General features: G+C 41.4%; 1 protein-coding gene across 1 annotated transcript in view; it reads right to left on the bottom strand.

The window, feature by feature from the left end:
* Positions 1 to 1,635: 1,635 nt before the first annotated feature.
* SVOPL (SVOP like) overlaps positions 1,636 to 18,510 on the bottom strand; it is a 44,388-nt gene continuing 27,513 nt past the window's right edge. Inside the window, exons 14-15 of the mRNA XM_045577180.1 lie at positions 3,221 to 3,334; positions 1,636 to 1,776 (exon numbers count right to left, since the gene is read on the bottom strand). Coding sequence (XP_045433136.1) covers positions 1,765 to 1,776; positions 3,221 to 3,334 — 126 coding nt within the window. The 3' untranslated portion in view covers positions 1,636 to 1,764. The remainder of the gene's footprint in view (positions 1,777 to 3,220; positions 3,335 to 18,510) is intronic.

Here is an 18,510-nt window from a genome sequence, read left to right on the forward strand (position 1 = left end):
AGCTTTCTTTATAGTGTCAGACACCCTAATGGCTTTTAATTGTCTGGTGTATGCTTATATTTTGTTGTGCTATTGGTTAAAACAATCTTAATTTAGTTCCCCAAGTCTCCTGGTAGTTTAGTTTATGCTGTGGCTTGAGTTTCCTAACAGCCACCACCTACCGCACAGATTCCCACTATAACTGTCCTGGAACCTTCCCGGAAACAGTAGTTTAAGATAAAGTGTTTAAATTGGAGACATATATACAAGGGAGTGGAGCTCAAATCCAAGAGTGACTTACCAACGGCCCTCAGCTTTGACGAGAGGAACAGTGAACTCAAAAGGTTCAGTGGGCTCCTAGTCTGTGTGCTGTCTTGTTGTCCTACAGGCCGTTAGCAGTCAACTTCCATCCTTGTCACCAAAAACTGTTTAAAGAAGACAATTTAGGTGTTTCAAAAAAACTTTATTTTAAACACTTGCTGAAGCAGGTAATCTACAGTTCTAGGGGGTCTAAGGACTGGGGCAGAAGGCAGGAGTCTTTTAAAGGATAAAGAATAAGGAACAAAGGATGAAGCCCAGAGTTGGGTGGCTAATTACAGTATATTTCCGGTCAAGCAGAGCATTTATAGGGACACAAAATTTATTCAAGGTTTGGTTTGTTGATGTGGTACCCCAGGCAGAAGTAGTCTTCATTTGGGCCTAGAAATTTATTTCAACAAAATTCAGCGTATGGCCTACTTTTACACAGCCTCAGAGCAAACTGTTTTTTCACAATTTTGAAGGCTTGTGGAGTAGAAAAAAAGCAACAGATCATATGCAGTGCACCAAGCCTAAAATATTTACTGTCTGCCCCTTTACAGAAAATGCTTCCTTGCTTAAGGCCGTCTGTGCCTGTGGTTAAATAGGAATGACTTGCACTCCTACAGAAGCAGGGGGTATAAACCCTCTCCTATGCAGTTTGTTAGGGCGAGGACACCAGTGTGGCTGCAGCAAGTGTTTCTAGTGCAGAATAGGGTGAGTAGGTGAGCCAAGCCCTGGGAGCCCAATTCCTGAGGACTTCACAATAAGTCTGAACAGTAACAAAAGACAAAATACAAATGTGAAAACCTTGGTGCTTCCTTTCTACAGCATATCTAACCTAGTAGAGTGGCATGTATGGGATCATGCAGCAACTAACTGTTCAACAAAGGGCAGGCAGTTGGATGGTGTGGGTAAGCTTGCTGCACTCTTCATTTATCACATGAGAAAGATTCCACAATAAATTGAGAATAGAAAAAAAATGGGGAAAATTGTTTTTTCTCAGCTTCTTGATGATTATATATAAGGCTCATATTAACTTATATTATTTATGAATAAGTAATTTTCATTAATAAACTGGAGGTCACAGTTTTAATAAATATGCTAATTTATATTGTAAGTTTGACTATTTTGAAAGTTTTAATGATACCATACCAAGTTCTTATCTTAGTATATATGCTGTTTGTCTTAAGTAAATAATTCTCAAAGTTGGGACTTGATGTCAAGGAAGAAAAGCCACCTTCCCTCTCTCAGACATACCTTTTCAAGTATACTTCATACAAGTTCTAGGTGTTTTGGCTCTTTGGGAAGAGATCAATATGCAATTAACCTACCTTATTCTTGTGTGCCTTATTTAAAAAAAAATAGAATCAGTTTCTTAATTACCAAGTAGGTACCGAAATAAAACCAGGTTGTTTAAAATGTACCACAACTCTTTGGAAGATAAAATGCATTTTTCTTCTTTGGCAGACAGAGGTTTTCGGATCTTCATTTAATTTGCTAGAAAAATAATTTTATTTAATTATTTATTTTAAAAAATAATTTTATTTAATAGGTCAATACATTTAAAGTCTTCCATTCATACTCAGCTGTCTTGCACTAGAAACTAGTAATAGAAGGCTTGTATTAAAATTCAAAGGAATTTACCTTTGTGTACTTGGAAATGGAATGTTTGCTGTGCATTTTAGTCACCATTCAGAAAAGTCCTGTTATATAATACCCTCTTTCAAGAGTTTTTTCCAAATTACCAGGCTCATCAAAATGAATAATTCTAAAGTAGTGTTACTACTATATAGTGGCATGTTCCTTTATATAAGTTACTCAACTTACCTTTGCTTTAGTTTCCTCATTTGTGTGAGGATATGATAATCCTTCATGGAAGATTAAAAGGAATCAGGGATCATGGAATGGATTACCTTTCCTACTATGGAACCTAAACACCGCCCTAAATTCATAATTATATGACAGGTTATCTAATATGTGATTAAAATGTATATATTATCTTACAGATAACCTAAGGTATTTAAAAATAGAGTTGATTTTTTTCCCTAGGTCCAAAATATGCTAGAGTGGTGGTGGTGGTTTTTTTGTTTTGTTTTTTTTACTTAAAAGTGCCTTCCTTATATCTACTCGCAGACAACAAAATGTATCAGTACCAATATTAACCTAGTGTACTATGAATAGAACACGGCAGAGAACAAGTCGCATTCAGCCCGAGAAGCAGCATGACCGAACAGCCTCATTTAGGGGCAGCAGTTCAAGATCAAACCCAACTGCTCCCCCCCCATACATATATGCACACACACACCCCTACATCCAGCAATAAGCTTCATGTTCACAGCAGGAGAACACCGGGGCCACCACCTGGACTTTGATAAGGTCACAGGGATAGGAGAGGCCCTGTCCTCTACAACTTGGCCCATGGAGCATCCCTTATACTTTGGTGCATCGTGTTCTAGGTGCTTTGTGAAATGCAGTGAGCAATCTGTCTACTGGCTGTTGAGTGCAACTGGCACACCTGAAGCTTTCCACTCACCACTGGTGGCCAATTGTACTGGGGAAAGGTAGCTGGACTAGTGTGTCAACGCAAACACCTATTTCTGCTCCTTGGGCCGCCCTTGGCTCTGCAGCAATGCTTACATCAAGGTGGAAACGTGAGAAGGGTAGAATGCTGAGGCCTTAACAACTATCATTCACCATGGTCCCTGGATCCAGCTATAACTTTCGCCGAAAGCAGGTTTGAGGTGGATAATCAGTTACTTTTGTGCTGCTCAAAGTTACATGTGGGGAAAATGAATACCTCCCCCCCCTTTTTTTTTTTGACACACTAAATTATCAGTGTTAGCCCATGAATAATGTCTGCTTAAAAGGATGTCATACTCCAAGTTCATTTCTTTGTTCTAAAAGTGGGGATGGGAGGTTTTTAGATCCCTGCATCACTTACCTGTAGGGCCCGACCTTTGGTCTCAATGGGCAGGGTAAAGGCTGAAATGGCGCACACAACGCAGACGGATGAGAAAAGACACAGGGCCCCCAGCAACGATGCGCTCATCAGAACCTGCACATCACAAAGAATTAATTGTGCCCCAGGCACTTCTATACTGATCCTTCAAAGGGGAAAGGATTCAAACAAATGAAGATTCTTTATAGCCATTCTGTGTTGTGCTTTGTGGGATTCCTCCATGAACGGCAACTGGCAATATGCATTGGCCAGCTTACACTTAAGCTGTCAGACCTAAGTGACCACTTGTCCAAAGTCACATACAGACTCCTAACAGCTCAGTGCTCTTACCACCACTTAGGTCCTCTCGAGATACGCAGTTTGAGAACCTGTCCTTTGCGCTGGTCTGTGGCCTTCCAGAAAGCTAAATAATCCCATTTGGCATGCAATAGAACCCATGATATTAGCCTCATTATTTTTGTAGTTGGCCTATGTATTATTTCTGGTTTTATTTCCCAAAATAAAGTACATACACTTTTTCCTGAAACAGGTATAAGTGTGTGTTTGTTTGTGTGTGTTCATCTATAAGGGAGGGAAACCGGGCTCAGAAAAAGGAAAAGATGCAGGAACCAAGAGACTGGGCAGCCTGAATCATGACAGATCACATAATAGTTAGGCATGTGTCTAAATTCTGCCATTGCTGTCCCTTTCATTGTTGGACATCAAAATTCTTACCACCCACAAAACGAACTTTAAACTCTCCCCACCTCATATCCTTTGCACCAGATTCGAAGTCCTAGGTGGTGTGGCACCCTGATGGGTCTGTTGAGTTTAGCTCACAAACTGCTCAACCAGCTGGGGTCAGGGAGAACTGCTTTGCTGTCTTGGTTTCCCTAGAATAGGGGTGTCGAACTCAATCAGAGAAGGGGCCAAAATCTAAAATCCAGCCTAAACCGCGGGCTGAATGGTTTACTGAACAGTCATAAACTGTCATTGTGATGGAAACGCAGCGGAGTGCAGTGATGACAGCGCGGTGCGGGCCACATTGCAAGGCCTGGCGGGACGTGTGTTTGACACATGTGCCCTAGGAGAACACAGGCTCTGCTTCCTGGCAGGACTCGAGCAGCCCAGTGGATGCTATTGGAGTCTCCCAGTGAATTCCTTTCTATGTTAACCAGAGTAATTTCTGTTACTTGCAAGTGAGAATTCTGAGTAATACTTGCTTTTTAAAAATCATCTGGGCCGAGGCCAGTTTGGCTCAATGGATAGAGCATCGGCTTGGGGACTGAAGGTCCCGGGTTCGATTCTGGTTAAGGGCATGTACCTTGGTTGTGGGCATATCCCCAGTACGGGGTGTGCAAGAGGCAGCTGATCGATGACTCATCGATGTTTCTAACTCTCTCTCTCTCCCTTCCTCTCTGTACAAAAATCAATAAAATATATATTTTTTTAAAAAATAAAAAAATAAATCATCTGGGAAGTTTGTTAAAGTGCAGGTTTCAGGCCCTACTCCAAAATCACTATATCAAAAAGATCTGGTAAAAGCCCATACCAGGGACAAAGAGGGCATCCTATATAACAGGGTAATATGCAAATTGATGCTAACAGAGGAACAACCTGTTGCTATGATGTGCACTGATCACCAGGGGGCAGATGCTCAATGCAAGAGCTGCCCCCTGGTGGTAGCTGGTGCCTCTCACGCCTCCACAGTGCTAAGGATGTCTTCGGCTTAGGCCTGCAGTCAGACATCCCCCGAGGGCTCCCGGGCTGCCAGAGGGATGTCTGACTGCCAGTTTAGGCCGGGCTGAGGGACCACCCCCTGCTGAGAGCATGAATTTTTGTGCACTGGGCCTCTAGTTACCTAATAAAAGTTTCAGTCCACCAAGACAACAATCCTAAAGATTTATACACCAAACAAGAGCCTCAAAATGCATCGAGTAGCCCTAGATGGTTTGGTTCAGTGGATAGAGCCCTGGACTGCAGACTAAAAGGCCCTGGGTTTGATTCTTATCAAGGGCACATGCTTGGGTTGCGGGTTCAATCCCTAGTAGGGACATGCAGGAGGCAGCCGATCAATGATACTCATCGATGTTTCTATCTCCCTCTCCCTCTGAATTAAAAATATATTTTTTAAAAATGCATACAGTAAAAACAAAGGAGAAATAGATAAATCCACATGCAGTTGAAGACTTCATTGCCTCTCTCTCAGCAATTGATAGAACTAGATACAAAATAAGGGATATAAAAAACAAAACAGCCCAAACCAGTTTGGCTCAGCGGTAGAGCCTTGGTCTGCAGACTGAAAGGTCCCGGGTTCGATTCCGGTTAAGGGCATGTACATTGGTTGCGGGCACATCCCCGGTAGGGGGTGTGCAAGAGGCAGCTGGTCGATGTTTCTCTCATCAACGTTTCTAGCTCTCTATCTCCCTCTCTGTAAAAAATAAAATATATATTTAAAAAATAAAAAACAAAACAAAAAAAACCCTAAGTAACGCTAATAGATTTTCAATCAAAATCTCACTAGGATTTTAAAAAAATCAATTTTGGGGGAAAATTGTTTCTGTAATTAATTTGAAAGAAAAAAAATTTGAAAACATGTCTGGGCGATAGAAGAGTCTGAGGGAGGTTTTTAGCCTAAAAAATATTAAAAGTTTCAGTCATTAGCAGTGTGGTTGATGCCAGAATAGATGCAAGAATCTATGGAAATCTAACTTATAATAGGGGCGTAGTAAGTCAATTGAGATGAGCCAAAACACAAGAATGATTAATGGCCCAGCACAACCAGCCAGCTGTCGTTTTGTTGCTTTTTAAAGCTGGATCCTTACTTCAGGCCTTAAGCATAAGTTGACTTTCAGTGTTTCAGAAATATGGATAAACAAGTGATGAAGGCCATTAAGCATGACACAAAACATTAACACAAATGAAAATAGTTGGTAAAAAATTTTAAATTTTGCATGCCGAAAAAAAAAAAACAGAGTAAAAATAAAAAAGTAAACCACAAACAAATATCTGCATTATAGTATTGATAATAAATGGCTAATAGCCTGTGGGAAAATTGCAAATCACATTAAACAATTTACAAAAAAAAAAAAAAAATACAAATGGATAATAAAAGGTGCTCAGCCTTACTAAAAAAGGAAAAAATTACAGATTAAGATGGTATAATGTATTTTGTACCAAATTTTTAAAATATATATATTTTATTTGATTTTTTACAGGAGGAAGAGAGAGGGATAGAGTTAGAAACATCGATGAGAGAGAATCATCGATCAGCTGCCTCCTGCACACCCCCCACTGGGGATGTGCCTGCAACCACATTACATGCCCTTGACCGGAATCGAACCCGGGACCTTTCAGTCCGCAGGCTGACGCTCTATCCATTGAGCCAAACTGGTTTCAGCTATTTTGTACCATATTAATAAGGCTTAAAAGAAAAGGCTACTATCCCTTTTGGTGATGATGGAAACAGGGATGCTTAAGAATGGTTAATACGTTATATCATGAAATGCATAAAATTTTTAAAAATGAAATTTGACAAAGTCATCACAATTTAAAATATGTACATCCTTTGACCTAAAAATGACCCAGTAGAGCTTTTCCAAAAATTCTGCTTTTCCCTCAAACATACTCCATTCATTCTCATGTCTGTGTCCTATTGTAGAGCCCTCCCCACCACCCTGTACTAGCATTAGCAGACCGCCCTCAGTCTCCTTTCCCTATTTTATGTTTGCATAGCACATAGCATTACTCATATCTGACATTAATTAGCTGTCCCATGTCCCTTCACCACTACAGTGTAATTTTAAAGAATCTAGGACCTTGTCCAGTATCTGGAACATAAAGCTCAATGACGATGTGTTGAATAACACAGTTGCACATGCACAAACGTGCAGGATGCATGACACTCGTTGTCCCCTTGTAAAACCATAGAGAAATAACACAGAAGCAACTTACTCATAAACAAGGTAATGACCGACTATGGCATATCCACACAGTGGATATCTATGCACCTACTAGAACTTAAAAGAATGAGGCTGATCTACATGTACTGACATGAAGCAATTGATGAGAAAAGGCAGTTGCAATACATAGATATCCTATATAATAAAGAGCTGATTTGCAAATGGTCACTGCGCCCTGGAGCTGGCTCCAGGAGACCTGAGGCCAAGCCCTCTGCCCCAGGGCCAGGGGAACTGAAATTTCACTCCCCCCCCCCAACCCAGCAGGGCTTGATGGGGGACCTGAGGCCATGGGTCCCCCCACCAACCCTAGCGCCAAGGGACCTGAGACTGCACCCCCGCCCTCTGGGGCTTAATGGGGGTGGGGGCGACTGGGTCTGGGTCTCGTGTGATTTTGAAGTGCGTGAGGGTGGAAGGGACTTGACTCTGGGTACCATGGTGCACTCCAGACTCTTGACAGGAGGGAGATTTTCATATACATTTTACTAATTTTCTTTCATCTCTGACACTTCTATTATAGAGAAAGGGCAAATAGCAATATTAAAATATTTCCTCGAATTAATTCCCTTTTAATGTGCATGAATTTTGTGTACCAGGCCACTAGTATGTATATATAAATATATAGATGTATGGGTAGGTGTTATACACGTGCCTGTCTACACACACACACACACACACACACACACACACAAGTAGAAACACACTGTAAATATGTAAACGCATCTATTTGATGGCTACTGACAGTCTTTAAGCCTCATCCTCTTCTCTTTCCCTTGTTCTCCAACTTGTGGATAAACTTATAAAAAAGCCTGAGTGCTCCTTCCTTTGGCGCTGGCAGGAGGTTTGAATTACACAAGCCCCTGCCCTAGCATGGGAACGCTCAGTCTAACCAAAACAGAAACCCAGGCAATCTGCTCTCCTTGCCCTCAAGCCATTTCACATCTGTGAGGCCTATCCTCCCTCAGAGTCCTGAAATATGTATGTAATTAAGTAAGAAGTATATCAACACTTTTACATACATCCATGTGTATATAATACATACATTATAAATATAAAAATATATATTCATCTTTACATGTATACAAATACTACCACTGGTACACAGGCACACCAAAAGAGAGACAAATCTATGCCTGGAAAAGCATCTGGAAGAACATACCCCAAACTATTAAGAGAGACAGTTGTTATCTCTGATGATCAAATTACAAGGAATTTTTCCTTTCTTGGTTCTACATTTCTGTATTTTGAGTTTCACAACAAACATTTTTATATTCAGTAAAAAAATCCCAAATGATCGCAAACCTTGTTAATATAAATAACCACTGAACTGTACTTCTGACTCAAGAAGTAAAATAAAAAGCTAATAAACCTACGAAATTAGTGTGAAAGAATTCATAAAAACAAAAGCCTAAATGAATAAATTAAAAACAGAGAGAGGCAGACTTGATAAATTGATCCAAGAGCTATTTTAGAAAATAAATAAATAAAGCTAGCTATGTGAAAAAACATAGCCCACTGGTGTGGCTCAGGAGTTGAACATTGACCTGTAATTGAACCAGAAGGTCAACAGTTCAATTCCCAGTGAGAGCACATGCCTGGATTGTGGATTAGAGTCCCCAGTAGGCCAAAACTGGTTTGGCTCAATGGATAGAGCAGCAGCTTGGGGACTGAAAATTCCCGGGTTCGATTCTGGTCAAGGGCATGTACCTTGGTTGCGGGCGTATCCCCAGTGGGGTGTGTGCAAGAGGCAACTGATCCATGTTTCTAACTCTGTATCTCTCTCCCTTCCTCTCTGTACAAAATCAATAAAATATATATATATATATTTTAGAGTCCCCGGTAGGGGGTGTGTAGGAGGTAGCTGATCAATGATTCTTTCTTGTCATTGATATTTCCTATCTCCCTCTCCCTTCCGCTTTGAAATAAAAACATTTATATTTTTTAAAGTGAAAAAATCCTAAAAATGTGGAATTAATATGAAAGAAATAATCACTAATACAGAGGATGAAAAGAGCCATAAAAATACTACCCCCAAATTTATATTTGCTTATAAATTTGAATAATTAGATATTCAATAAAAATGTTTCCTGACATTTACTCCCAGATATAAAACCAAAAGAAACAACCCCCAAAAAAGTGACTAACAAGTACAGCCTCACAAGTGCCAATTCTTTCAAATTTCTAAGGAACAGAGTCCAGGGAAAGAAGAAACATTTATTTCTTTTTAATGAAACCTGGATGACAATGAGAACCTAGGAAAGATAACACACATACAAACAAAATCCAGCCATCATGTCATCTCTGTGTATTGATTCAGCGTTTATAAATAAAATACAGGCACACAAAGTTCAGTGCTTCTCTGAAAGAGGAAAACACTGGCTGAATGAGGTCTTGCTGCTGTCACACCTGCAGCCTGACCTGAAGGCTCTCCTTGCCCACTCCTGCTCCTTCCCACCTCCCTTCCAGGTACTTCCCAGTAAATCTCTTGCATATGCAATTCCACTGTGGCATCTGCTTTTCTGAGGGCCCAAACTGAACCCTGGTATTTCAATAAAACAGTTGGATACAAAATTAATAGGAAAAACAAATTCATTTTCTTTATTCAAAATAGCCAGTTAGAAACATCACTTTCAAAAAGTTCTGAGTACCCATTATACTATATCCCAGATCCTGAAGAATGAACTAGGAGTAAGGAAATTAGCAAAATATGCACATATCTGTCCTCATGGGGCCTAAAGTCTATTGAGAGAGAAAGATATTTTAGTCTGACAAATAGGCAACTACAATCTGACAAGCAACATGAAGGAAAATCTCAAAGTGCTAAAAGGGCTCATAACAGGGAGACCAAACTTAGTTTAGGGCAAGAGGGAGGGTTTTCTAAGCAGGGAATGAATCATAGCTAACCGGGGTGGAGATGGAGTAGGAAGGGATAAGGGTTTCCAGTACCAGCAACTGAGAAAACCCCGGGGGTGGGGGAGAGGGGAAGGTTGTGAAATTTGTGGTGGTTTTAATAAACTACAAGAAGAACCAGATTGTTTATAGCTAAGTCAACAGCAGGGAAGAGTACCAGATGGGGGCCTCAGTGGTAGAGCCCTGTGAATCATGTTGAGAGTTTTGGTCTTTATTTATGAGGAAGGGAAGGAGCAATACAAGGGCTATAAGCATAAGAATAGCATGAGATCTACGTGGATACAATAAAGAAAGTGATCTGAACGAGAAGAAGAGCACACAGAAGGAGACCAGCCCGGACTCTGTTTTAGCAGTCCAATGACAGGTGATGGTCGTTTCAACCAGAGTGGTGCTGGTGGTGGAAAAGCAGACAAGATGATGGTCCAGCATCTATTGGGATATTAAAGCCACACAGTTTGAGGACTGAATATGATGATAAAGGAGAAGGGAACAGAGGACAACTCCAGGTTGGAAACTGGAAGAAGAGTGTGTCTGGGAAAAAAAGGCATGACTTGAATTTTGGATATGCTGAATTTAAGATGACGTTGAGACATTAAAATGGAAATGCTGAAGAGATGATTGGATGTATGAGGCTGCAGTTCAGAAGAAAGGCCTGGTCTAGAGAGAGAAATTTGGGAGTCATGAGCTCATAGATAATTAAAACAAAAATAGGTGACATCATCTAAGTGGAGAGTAAAATATGAAAAGATGAAGGACTAATATTGAGCAATGAGAATCCTCAAAAATTAGAGCAGAGGACAATGTACTATAAAGAGAGAGAGAAGGAACAGCTGAAGATATGGGACAAAACCACAAGAGGGCAATGTGACGGTTGGCATGGGAAGGGGAGAGAGAACAAAGGCATGGCCATCAGTCCCTAAAGTGAGGAGAGGTCACAGGAGATGGGGGACTAAAACAACATTTGGATTTAGAGATGTGGAGGTCCCTCAGAGACCTTGCCAAGATTCACTGTGGTCGAGTAGGGAGGGCTGCAGCCAGGCGGGAGAGGGTGACAGAGTGAGTGAGGAGAAGAAAATGAGAACAGTGAAGAGAAGGAACCCTCTTAAGCAATTTGGCTGGAAAGAGGCAGTCAATAGGGTTGAGTTTACATTGTGTAAGCTGTGACATCTTAAGCACGTTAAAATGCTAAATAGAAGGATTCGACATGGAGAAATAAAACCACAGGATTCAATTATAAACCTGAGAAACTCAACTCAAATGAAAAACCATCCAGAAGGAGCTGGCTTTTTAAAAATCAATAGACAAAAAGACTCAATAGCCTCTTTAAATACAAATTACTTGTTAGAATGTTAGACTAGAAATTATAATGGGGAAAAAAATCTATTCACAATAACAATGAAAAGCCATAAAATGCCTAAGAATAAACAAGACATGCAGGATCTATTTTAGGAAAACAATAAAATCTCAGCAAGTGTTGTAGAAGGAACACCAAACAAATGGAAACACAAACCATAATCTTAGAAAGATGGCACCAGAAAGAAGACCATTTTTACTACATTAACTGATACATTTAACAAGTTACCAATTAAAATCTCAATAGGGCCTGGCTGGTATGGCTCAGAGGTTGAGCATCAACCTGTGAACCAGAAGGTTGCAATCCAATTCCCAGTCAGTGCAGATGCCCAGGTTGTGGGTTCAGTCCCCAGTATGGGTCATGCAGGAGGCAGCTGGCCAATGATTCTCTTTCATCTGTTTCTGTCTCTGCTGTTTCTATCTCTCCCTCTCCCTTCCTCTTTGAAATAAAAAAATATGTATTTTTAAAAATGTATACCTACATAAAATCTTAATAGGTTTTGGGCAGACAAGGGAGGCAGAATGTAACAATTACTCTGAAGTACATCTGAGAAGAGCAACAAGGTGGTGCTCTAGCAGCCAGTTTGTTATTGTACTATATATTTTATTCAACAATGTCATCTGACAGTGACAATACCAGACAGATCAATGGACTAATATAGTGAGACTAAATATAGACCAAGGAATGTGAGCAAACAAACATTTCTATTAATGAATAAAATCTAGGTTATTCAATAAATAGTGTAGGGACAACTGGACTGCCATTTGGGAAATCAGAAAGCTGTTTCCTGAATGAGACTTCCCCCTTTGATGAATGAATAAATATTTCAATGGCCTGGAAGAGGGCATGCCAAGGATTTCTGGGTCAGTGTCTGGGATTCATTCACTTTGTGAAAATTGATTAAGTTGTCCACTTATGATTTGGGTACTTTTATATGGACGTTATGCTTCAATGCATTTATACACCCTCTCCCCGCAAAAGATGGACTAGAAGAGACAAATGTGGATTTTCATAATCCTCATCATAGAAGCCAAAAATGGTGGAGAAAAATATTGATTGGTCTAAATGTATAAAAACCTAAAGTACAGAGAAAGGAGAACATAGACAGGAATGAAAGAAATTGGGAAGTTAGGAGGGGTTAAATAATTAAAATCCTTTATGTATATGAAGGACTCTTACAGGTTAGTATTTTAAAAACTGAACTGAAAAACAGGCAAGGACCTGAATGGGCAAGCTAAAAAACGTGTCAGGTTAGTATTTTAAAAACTGAACTGAAAAACAGGCAAGGACCTGAATGGGCAAGCTAAAAAACATGTAACACCCAATTAAAATACAAAAAGAAAAATTGAGTTCCATTCGTTATCAAAGAAATACCAAGTATAATAACAAAGATACCACTTACGGACAGTGAGATTGGCAGAAATGAAAAGGCTAACAAAACCAGTTGGCAAATATGTGAAATAGTGAGTTCTTAGGCATTGGTACAACCTTCCCAAAGGGAATTTTACCACAATATATCAAAATGGAAAATGAGTGGACTCTTGGGTCTACCAATCCAATTTCTAGGAATTTACCCAAAGGAGATAACTGCGTAGCTAGATAAAAATGTAAGGCCCAAGGCCAGCCAATGTAGCTCAGTGTTTGAGTGTCAACACATGAACCAGGAGGTCACCAGTTCAATTCCTGGTCAGGACACAGGCCCGGATTTTGGGCTTGATCTCCAGGAGAAGATGTTTCTATCTTTCTCTTCTTCTCTGAAATCAATAAAAAATATATATCCATTGATCTGTCCATTGATCGGTCTATATTTAGTTTCACTATATTAGTCCATTGATCTGTCTGGTATTGTCACTGTCATATGATATTGTTGAATAATATATATATATATATATATATATATATATATACACACACACACACACACACACACACACACACACACACATATACACACACACACACACACACACACACATATATATATATATATATATATATATATATATATATATATATAATGTAAGCACAAGGATGCTCACTACTGTTGTTTATAATAGAAAATTATATGAAATAGTCTAGATATTCAACAATATGGAACTGATAAAGGAATTGAAAAGTAACTTTTGAAAGGCATTTTTTAATATTTCTTGACATGAAAAGATGTCTACAATGTATTTTTCAGAGCAAAAAGCAAACTATAGAAAGTATATGAAGGTTCTGAATTGCCCTCCTCCCCTGACACGCTGAATCTACAGCCACACATGCAGCAGTTTCCTCTGAAAGAAACCGCAAAGCGAGCTGAACACCTCCTACCCATCAGGCACAAGAGAAATGCCCTCATCAAATTGTAGAGGCGAGAAATAGAAACAGACTGAAATACAGAGAACAAACTGAGGGTTACAAGAGGCGTTGAAGGTGGGGAGTTTGGGGAAGGGGGCAAAGTGGGGGGTGAAAAGATACAAACTTCCAGTTATAAAATGAGTAAGTCCTGGGGATATAACATACAGCATGATGAGTATAGTTAACAATATTATGTTCTATATTTGAATGTTTCTAAGCTTAAAATTCTCATCACAAGAAAAGAAAAATGAGTGGTGATGGATTTTAACTGGACTTACTGAGAGGATTATTCTGTAATACATACATATATCAAATCATTATGTTGTATACCTGAAACTAATATAATGTTATATAATGTCACTTATATCTCAATTAAAAAAGTATATGCGCCGAAACCAGTTTGGCTCAGTGGATAGAGCCTTGGCCTGTGGACTGCAAGGTCCCAGGTTCGATTCCAGTCAAGGGCATGTACAGTTGTGGGCACATCCCCAGTAGGGGGTGTGCAAGAGGCAGCTGATTGACAATTCTCTCTCATCAATGTTTCTAACTCTCTAATCCTCTCTCTTCCTCTCTGTAAAAAATAAAATATATATTAAAAAATATATATGAACTAATGATCTATGATCAAATTTGGGTAAATGTATATGCATATACATACATATCTATAGATATAAAAGGCTAAGTAACTGTCTGACCTTTTGACCAGTAGCTATGATGCGCACTGACCACCAGGGGGAGGATGCTCAATGCAGGAGCTGAGCTGCGGTGACTTGGCAGTGATGGTTCTCGGGTGACATACCCCGGAACCAGAGAGGAGGGAGCCTGATTCTGGGGTGCATCACCTAAGAACCACCCTCTCACAATCTAAGACCCCTAAGGGGATATTGGAGAACCAGTTTCAGCCCGATCCCTGCAGGCCAGGCCGAGGGACCCCACCTGCCAGAGAGACCCCGCTCACTCTGCAGATGCCCTTTGAGCCCCGGCACATTAGGTATGCCTGGCTGGGAAGGGACCATGGGAGGTTGGCTCCAGGGAGTGTCCAGCCTGTCTCACCCCATCCCGCCCGCCGGCCACCTTCTAATTAATTTCCTTTCAATGTGCATGAATCCGTGCACCGGGGCACTATCACTTAAATATATTAAAAGAACCTTATTAAAATATTTGTATTTGTTACCTCTAGTAAAATGTTAAGTAGCGAAAATTTCATTTTAGTTTTAATCATTTGTTTTCAGCATGGAAGAAAAAAGTGCCTTTGGAAATCTTTTTTTTTTTTTAATTGATTTTTTACAGAGAGGAAAGTAGAGGGATAGAGAGTTAGAAACATCGATGAGAGAGAGACATCGATCAGCTGCCCCCTACACACCTCCCTCTGGGGATGTGCCCACAACCAAGGTACATGCCTTTGACCAGAATCAAGGACCTTTCAGTCTGCAGGCTGACGCTCTATCCACTGAGCCAAACCAGTTTTGGCTGGAAATCTCTTAAGTCATGGAAAATACAATAAACGCAAACATATTTATGAACCACACCTGACATTGACAAAGACTTTTAGCTGTTAGGTTTGACTGAGCAATCGAATCGCTACCCCTCCCCCCAGGAAATGACTTTTCAAGCCTTTTCACCACGGACAGTCCCTTTTGCTGAGACCACACTTTACTTGCTGAGACTACATTCCATTGTCTCTCCTCTCAAGACCTGCATAGAGAATTTCCCTGCCCAGAAATACCCTGCCAAAAGTCCTTTAAAAACCGCTGACCCCGTCACTGGGTGCTGGAGCCATCCAGGCTCAGCCACCTGGTGTTCGGATGATGGAATAAATCCGCGATCCCTCACCATTCTGGCTGGTGCGTTCCTCCTTCGGAGACCTTACACTAGCCAGGCCTCTCCGCCTCTTCTCACCTAGGCCCCAACCTCGGTCTATAAAGACGTGAATAAAACACTAACATAGTTTCTAACAGTTCAGAGCTGCATCCCTAGGATAACTCCGGCCCCTGTAAAATGCCTACTGGCGATGACTCGGGCTGCCCAAAGAATTTGCTGTCTGTTCCAGAGACACCTGGACATACGGCTCCTGTTTGGGTCTCGCATGGACCAAGCTCTCATCCTGCTTTCTGCCATTTCCCACCTCCCTGACTCTACAGATCCTGCCATCCTCGTTCCGCAGCCTCTCTTTCAAACACCAGTCACCTCTGCACACATTAGAGTTGAATTCAGTTCACACTAGTTTCTTTTCCCTATGATGGCACTTTCTACTGATCTAAAGTTATCCAATCCACTTTAACTAATTCCCGAGTTTATCACTGTACAGTCCCTCAGTAAGTTCATGTCTATTTATGGAAATAGAAACCAGATGTTATCTTTCCTTCCTGTTAGCTTGTGAAGCCTTGTGAACCATCTCCTGTATTGACTGACTGGGTTTCCATGCTTTCGGAGAAAAGGTATTTGATAAGAAAATCATAGTTCAGCTGTGACAATTCAATTAGAATTTTTATGAGACCCTTGAAAGATCAAGGTTTGTCTTTCATCCATTTTCTATGGTGCAGAAATTTAAAATGTTTATATAGGCTTTTCCTATATTTACCCTATAAGAGAAAGGATTTTTCTAGAAGTCTGAAATCTCCCTTTTCATGTGAATAGTACTTGGCAATGTGAAATTAGTTTTATAAGCTAGTTCCACCCTTGTCTATTTGCTGACCATCCCTCAAATCACTAACTATATAAGCAACCAAAGCATGTCTACAATGCAAAACTGATTGTGTCCAACACCCACTTAAAATCTTAAATTATTTCCCACTACTCCTGAGGGGGGGAAAAAAATCCTAAGTCCAATACATCTGTAAGGAACATTCTCCCTTGCATGTCTCTCCACTTTGCTCACCAAAGCTAGTTCCTATCCTGGGACAGTCAATATCTGTCCCATCTCTGGGCCTATGCATCACCTGCCATCCTATTTGAAATGCTATTTTCCTTTTACAAGTTGCCAATTCTTCATACTTCGGTCTCAACTACCACCTAATTTCAAACTACAATGTAACAGCAACCAGATTACCGTGTGATATTAACAAATAAAGAGAACTAGAATGATGCCAGGCAGAGAGTAAGCGTGCAGTGAGTGCTGATTGAATATGGAACTGAGATAAAAGAAATTCAGTTTTATATAGCAATCTCTTCCACTACTGGCATGGAAAGAGTTCCAAGTCAGGGTTCGGGTCCTGGAGAAGGGCCGCACACAAATGAAAAGATTTGAGACTTGAAAAAACTTGGCGTTATGAGGGCCAGGCGGTAGTCCAACTCTAGTAGGAGAACTACTACTGCTCTGGCCCTGCCATCCCTTTTATTGAGGCTTTGGGGAAAATATCTTAGGCAACATAAACAGAAATTTACATGTAGCCCTTAGGCAGGAAATAACAGAAACTTACACGGGACAAACAAGGTGGAGGCTGCTTCAGCTGACAATGTCTCAACTAAAGGGTGAGTGGTTAGAGCAATTAAGGTTGTTGACCAGCCTTCCTGGCTTCCTGTCAGCATCTCTTTTTAGTGAAACTGATTTGTTTTCCAGCAGTTCTATCAACTATAGACTGTAGCTAGAGTTCCTTGTGGTGGTCTAAACTGTATGAGGGCATCTAGAATTTGTAGAAGATTCCTCCAAAAACAGCTTGTCGAACGAGTCACCACCATAGTTTCTTAGATGAAGAAACCCTGACACCTAAGAAAGAGGCTCTGTCTGTGTATCCAGTTTTCTCTGAATCCTGAGAGGCTGTCACCCAGGACATGGCTGAGGAGGTCAGGTGGAGTTTAACACGTTAGTTACCCTGGCGGTTCTGACACACCGAAGCTGGAGGACCACGTCCAAGGGAAGGCTGACCCGTTAGTTCGGGAGTGACACCACGCCCTGCTGTCTGAAGAGCTCACCCCAGCCCAAACCCAGACAACACCTTTTGTCTGAAAACTGCACCCATTTGGGGTTCTGCATCCCATGACCATGGGCGGCTGGGGGGCTGGGGGGTGGGGAGTCAGCGTGAGGGGGGGGGGGGGGAGTTCTTCCATGCCACCAAGAAACTCAGTTCTGACACTGTCTCCCTGGTGGTGGCCTCAGGTCCTACAGTGGAGGGCTCAGCCCCGCAAGGCTGCCCCCACAGGTGCCAGCCACAGTCCTGGTTCCTCCCTGCCCTTCTGGCCAACCGGCTGTGAGTCAGAGGTTCAATGAATGTGCTAGAGCAAATCACATGACTCAGGAGACCTGCTCACTCACTAGACTGTCCGTTTCTAACAAAGGACATTAGAGATGAATCAAAACCCAGATGGAGAGACACAGAGGGCGGGGTCTTGAGCAAAGCACTCTGCCCTCGTGGGGATGTGGGCCCTGCCCAGTGGCACAGACGGCATTCTGGCTCCCCACCTGGAAGCTGCCCACACCCTCCCTTTGAGGGTTTTATGAAGCTTCAGCACGCAGGAATGACGGACTGAACCCCTGGCCACTGGTGACAGCATCGCCCTCCAGCCCCTCTTCTCTCCCAGGAGGTCAGGGTGATGGGACTAAAAATCCCAACCCCCTAATTATTTGGCAGGTTCTCCTGACAACCAGTCCCCACCCCGAGGTCCCGTCCGAAGGTCACCTCGTTACCAGAGCAAGACGTCCGTGTGGCTCTCCACGTTTAGGAAATTGCACGGGTCTTAGGAGCTCAGGACGAAGACCAAACAGCTTTCTTGTTATAAAATCGTGGTATCAC

This window comes from Pipistrellus kuhlii, unplaced genomic scaffold (assembly GCF_014108245.1).
Source record: "Pipistrellus kuhlii isolate mPipKuh1 unplaced genomic scaffold, mPipKuh1.p scaffold_m20_p_10, whole genome shotgun sequence".
Classification (NCBI taxonomy): Eukaryota; Metazoa; Chordata; class Mammalia; order Chiroptera; family Vespertilionidae; genus Pipistrellus; species Pipistrellus kuhlii.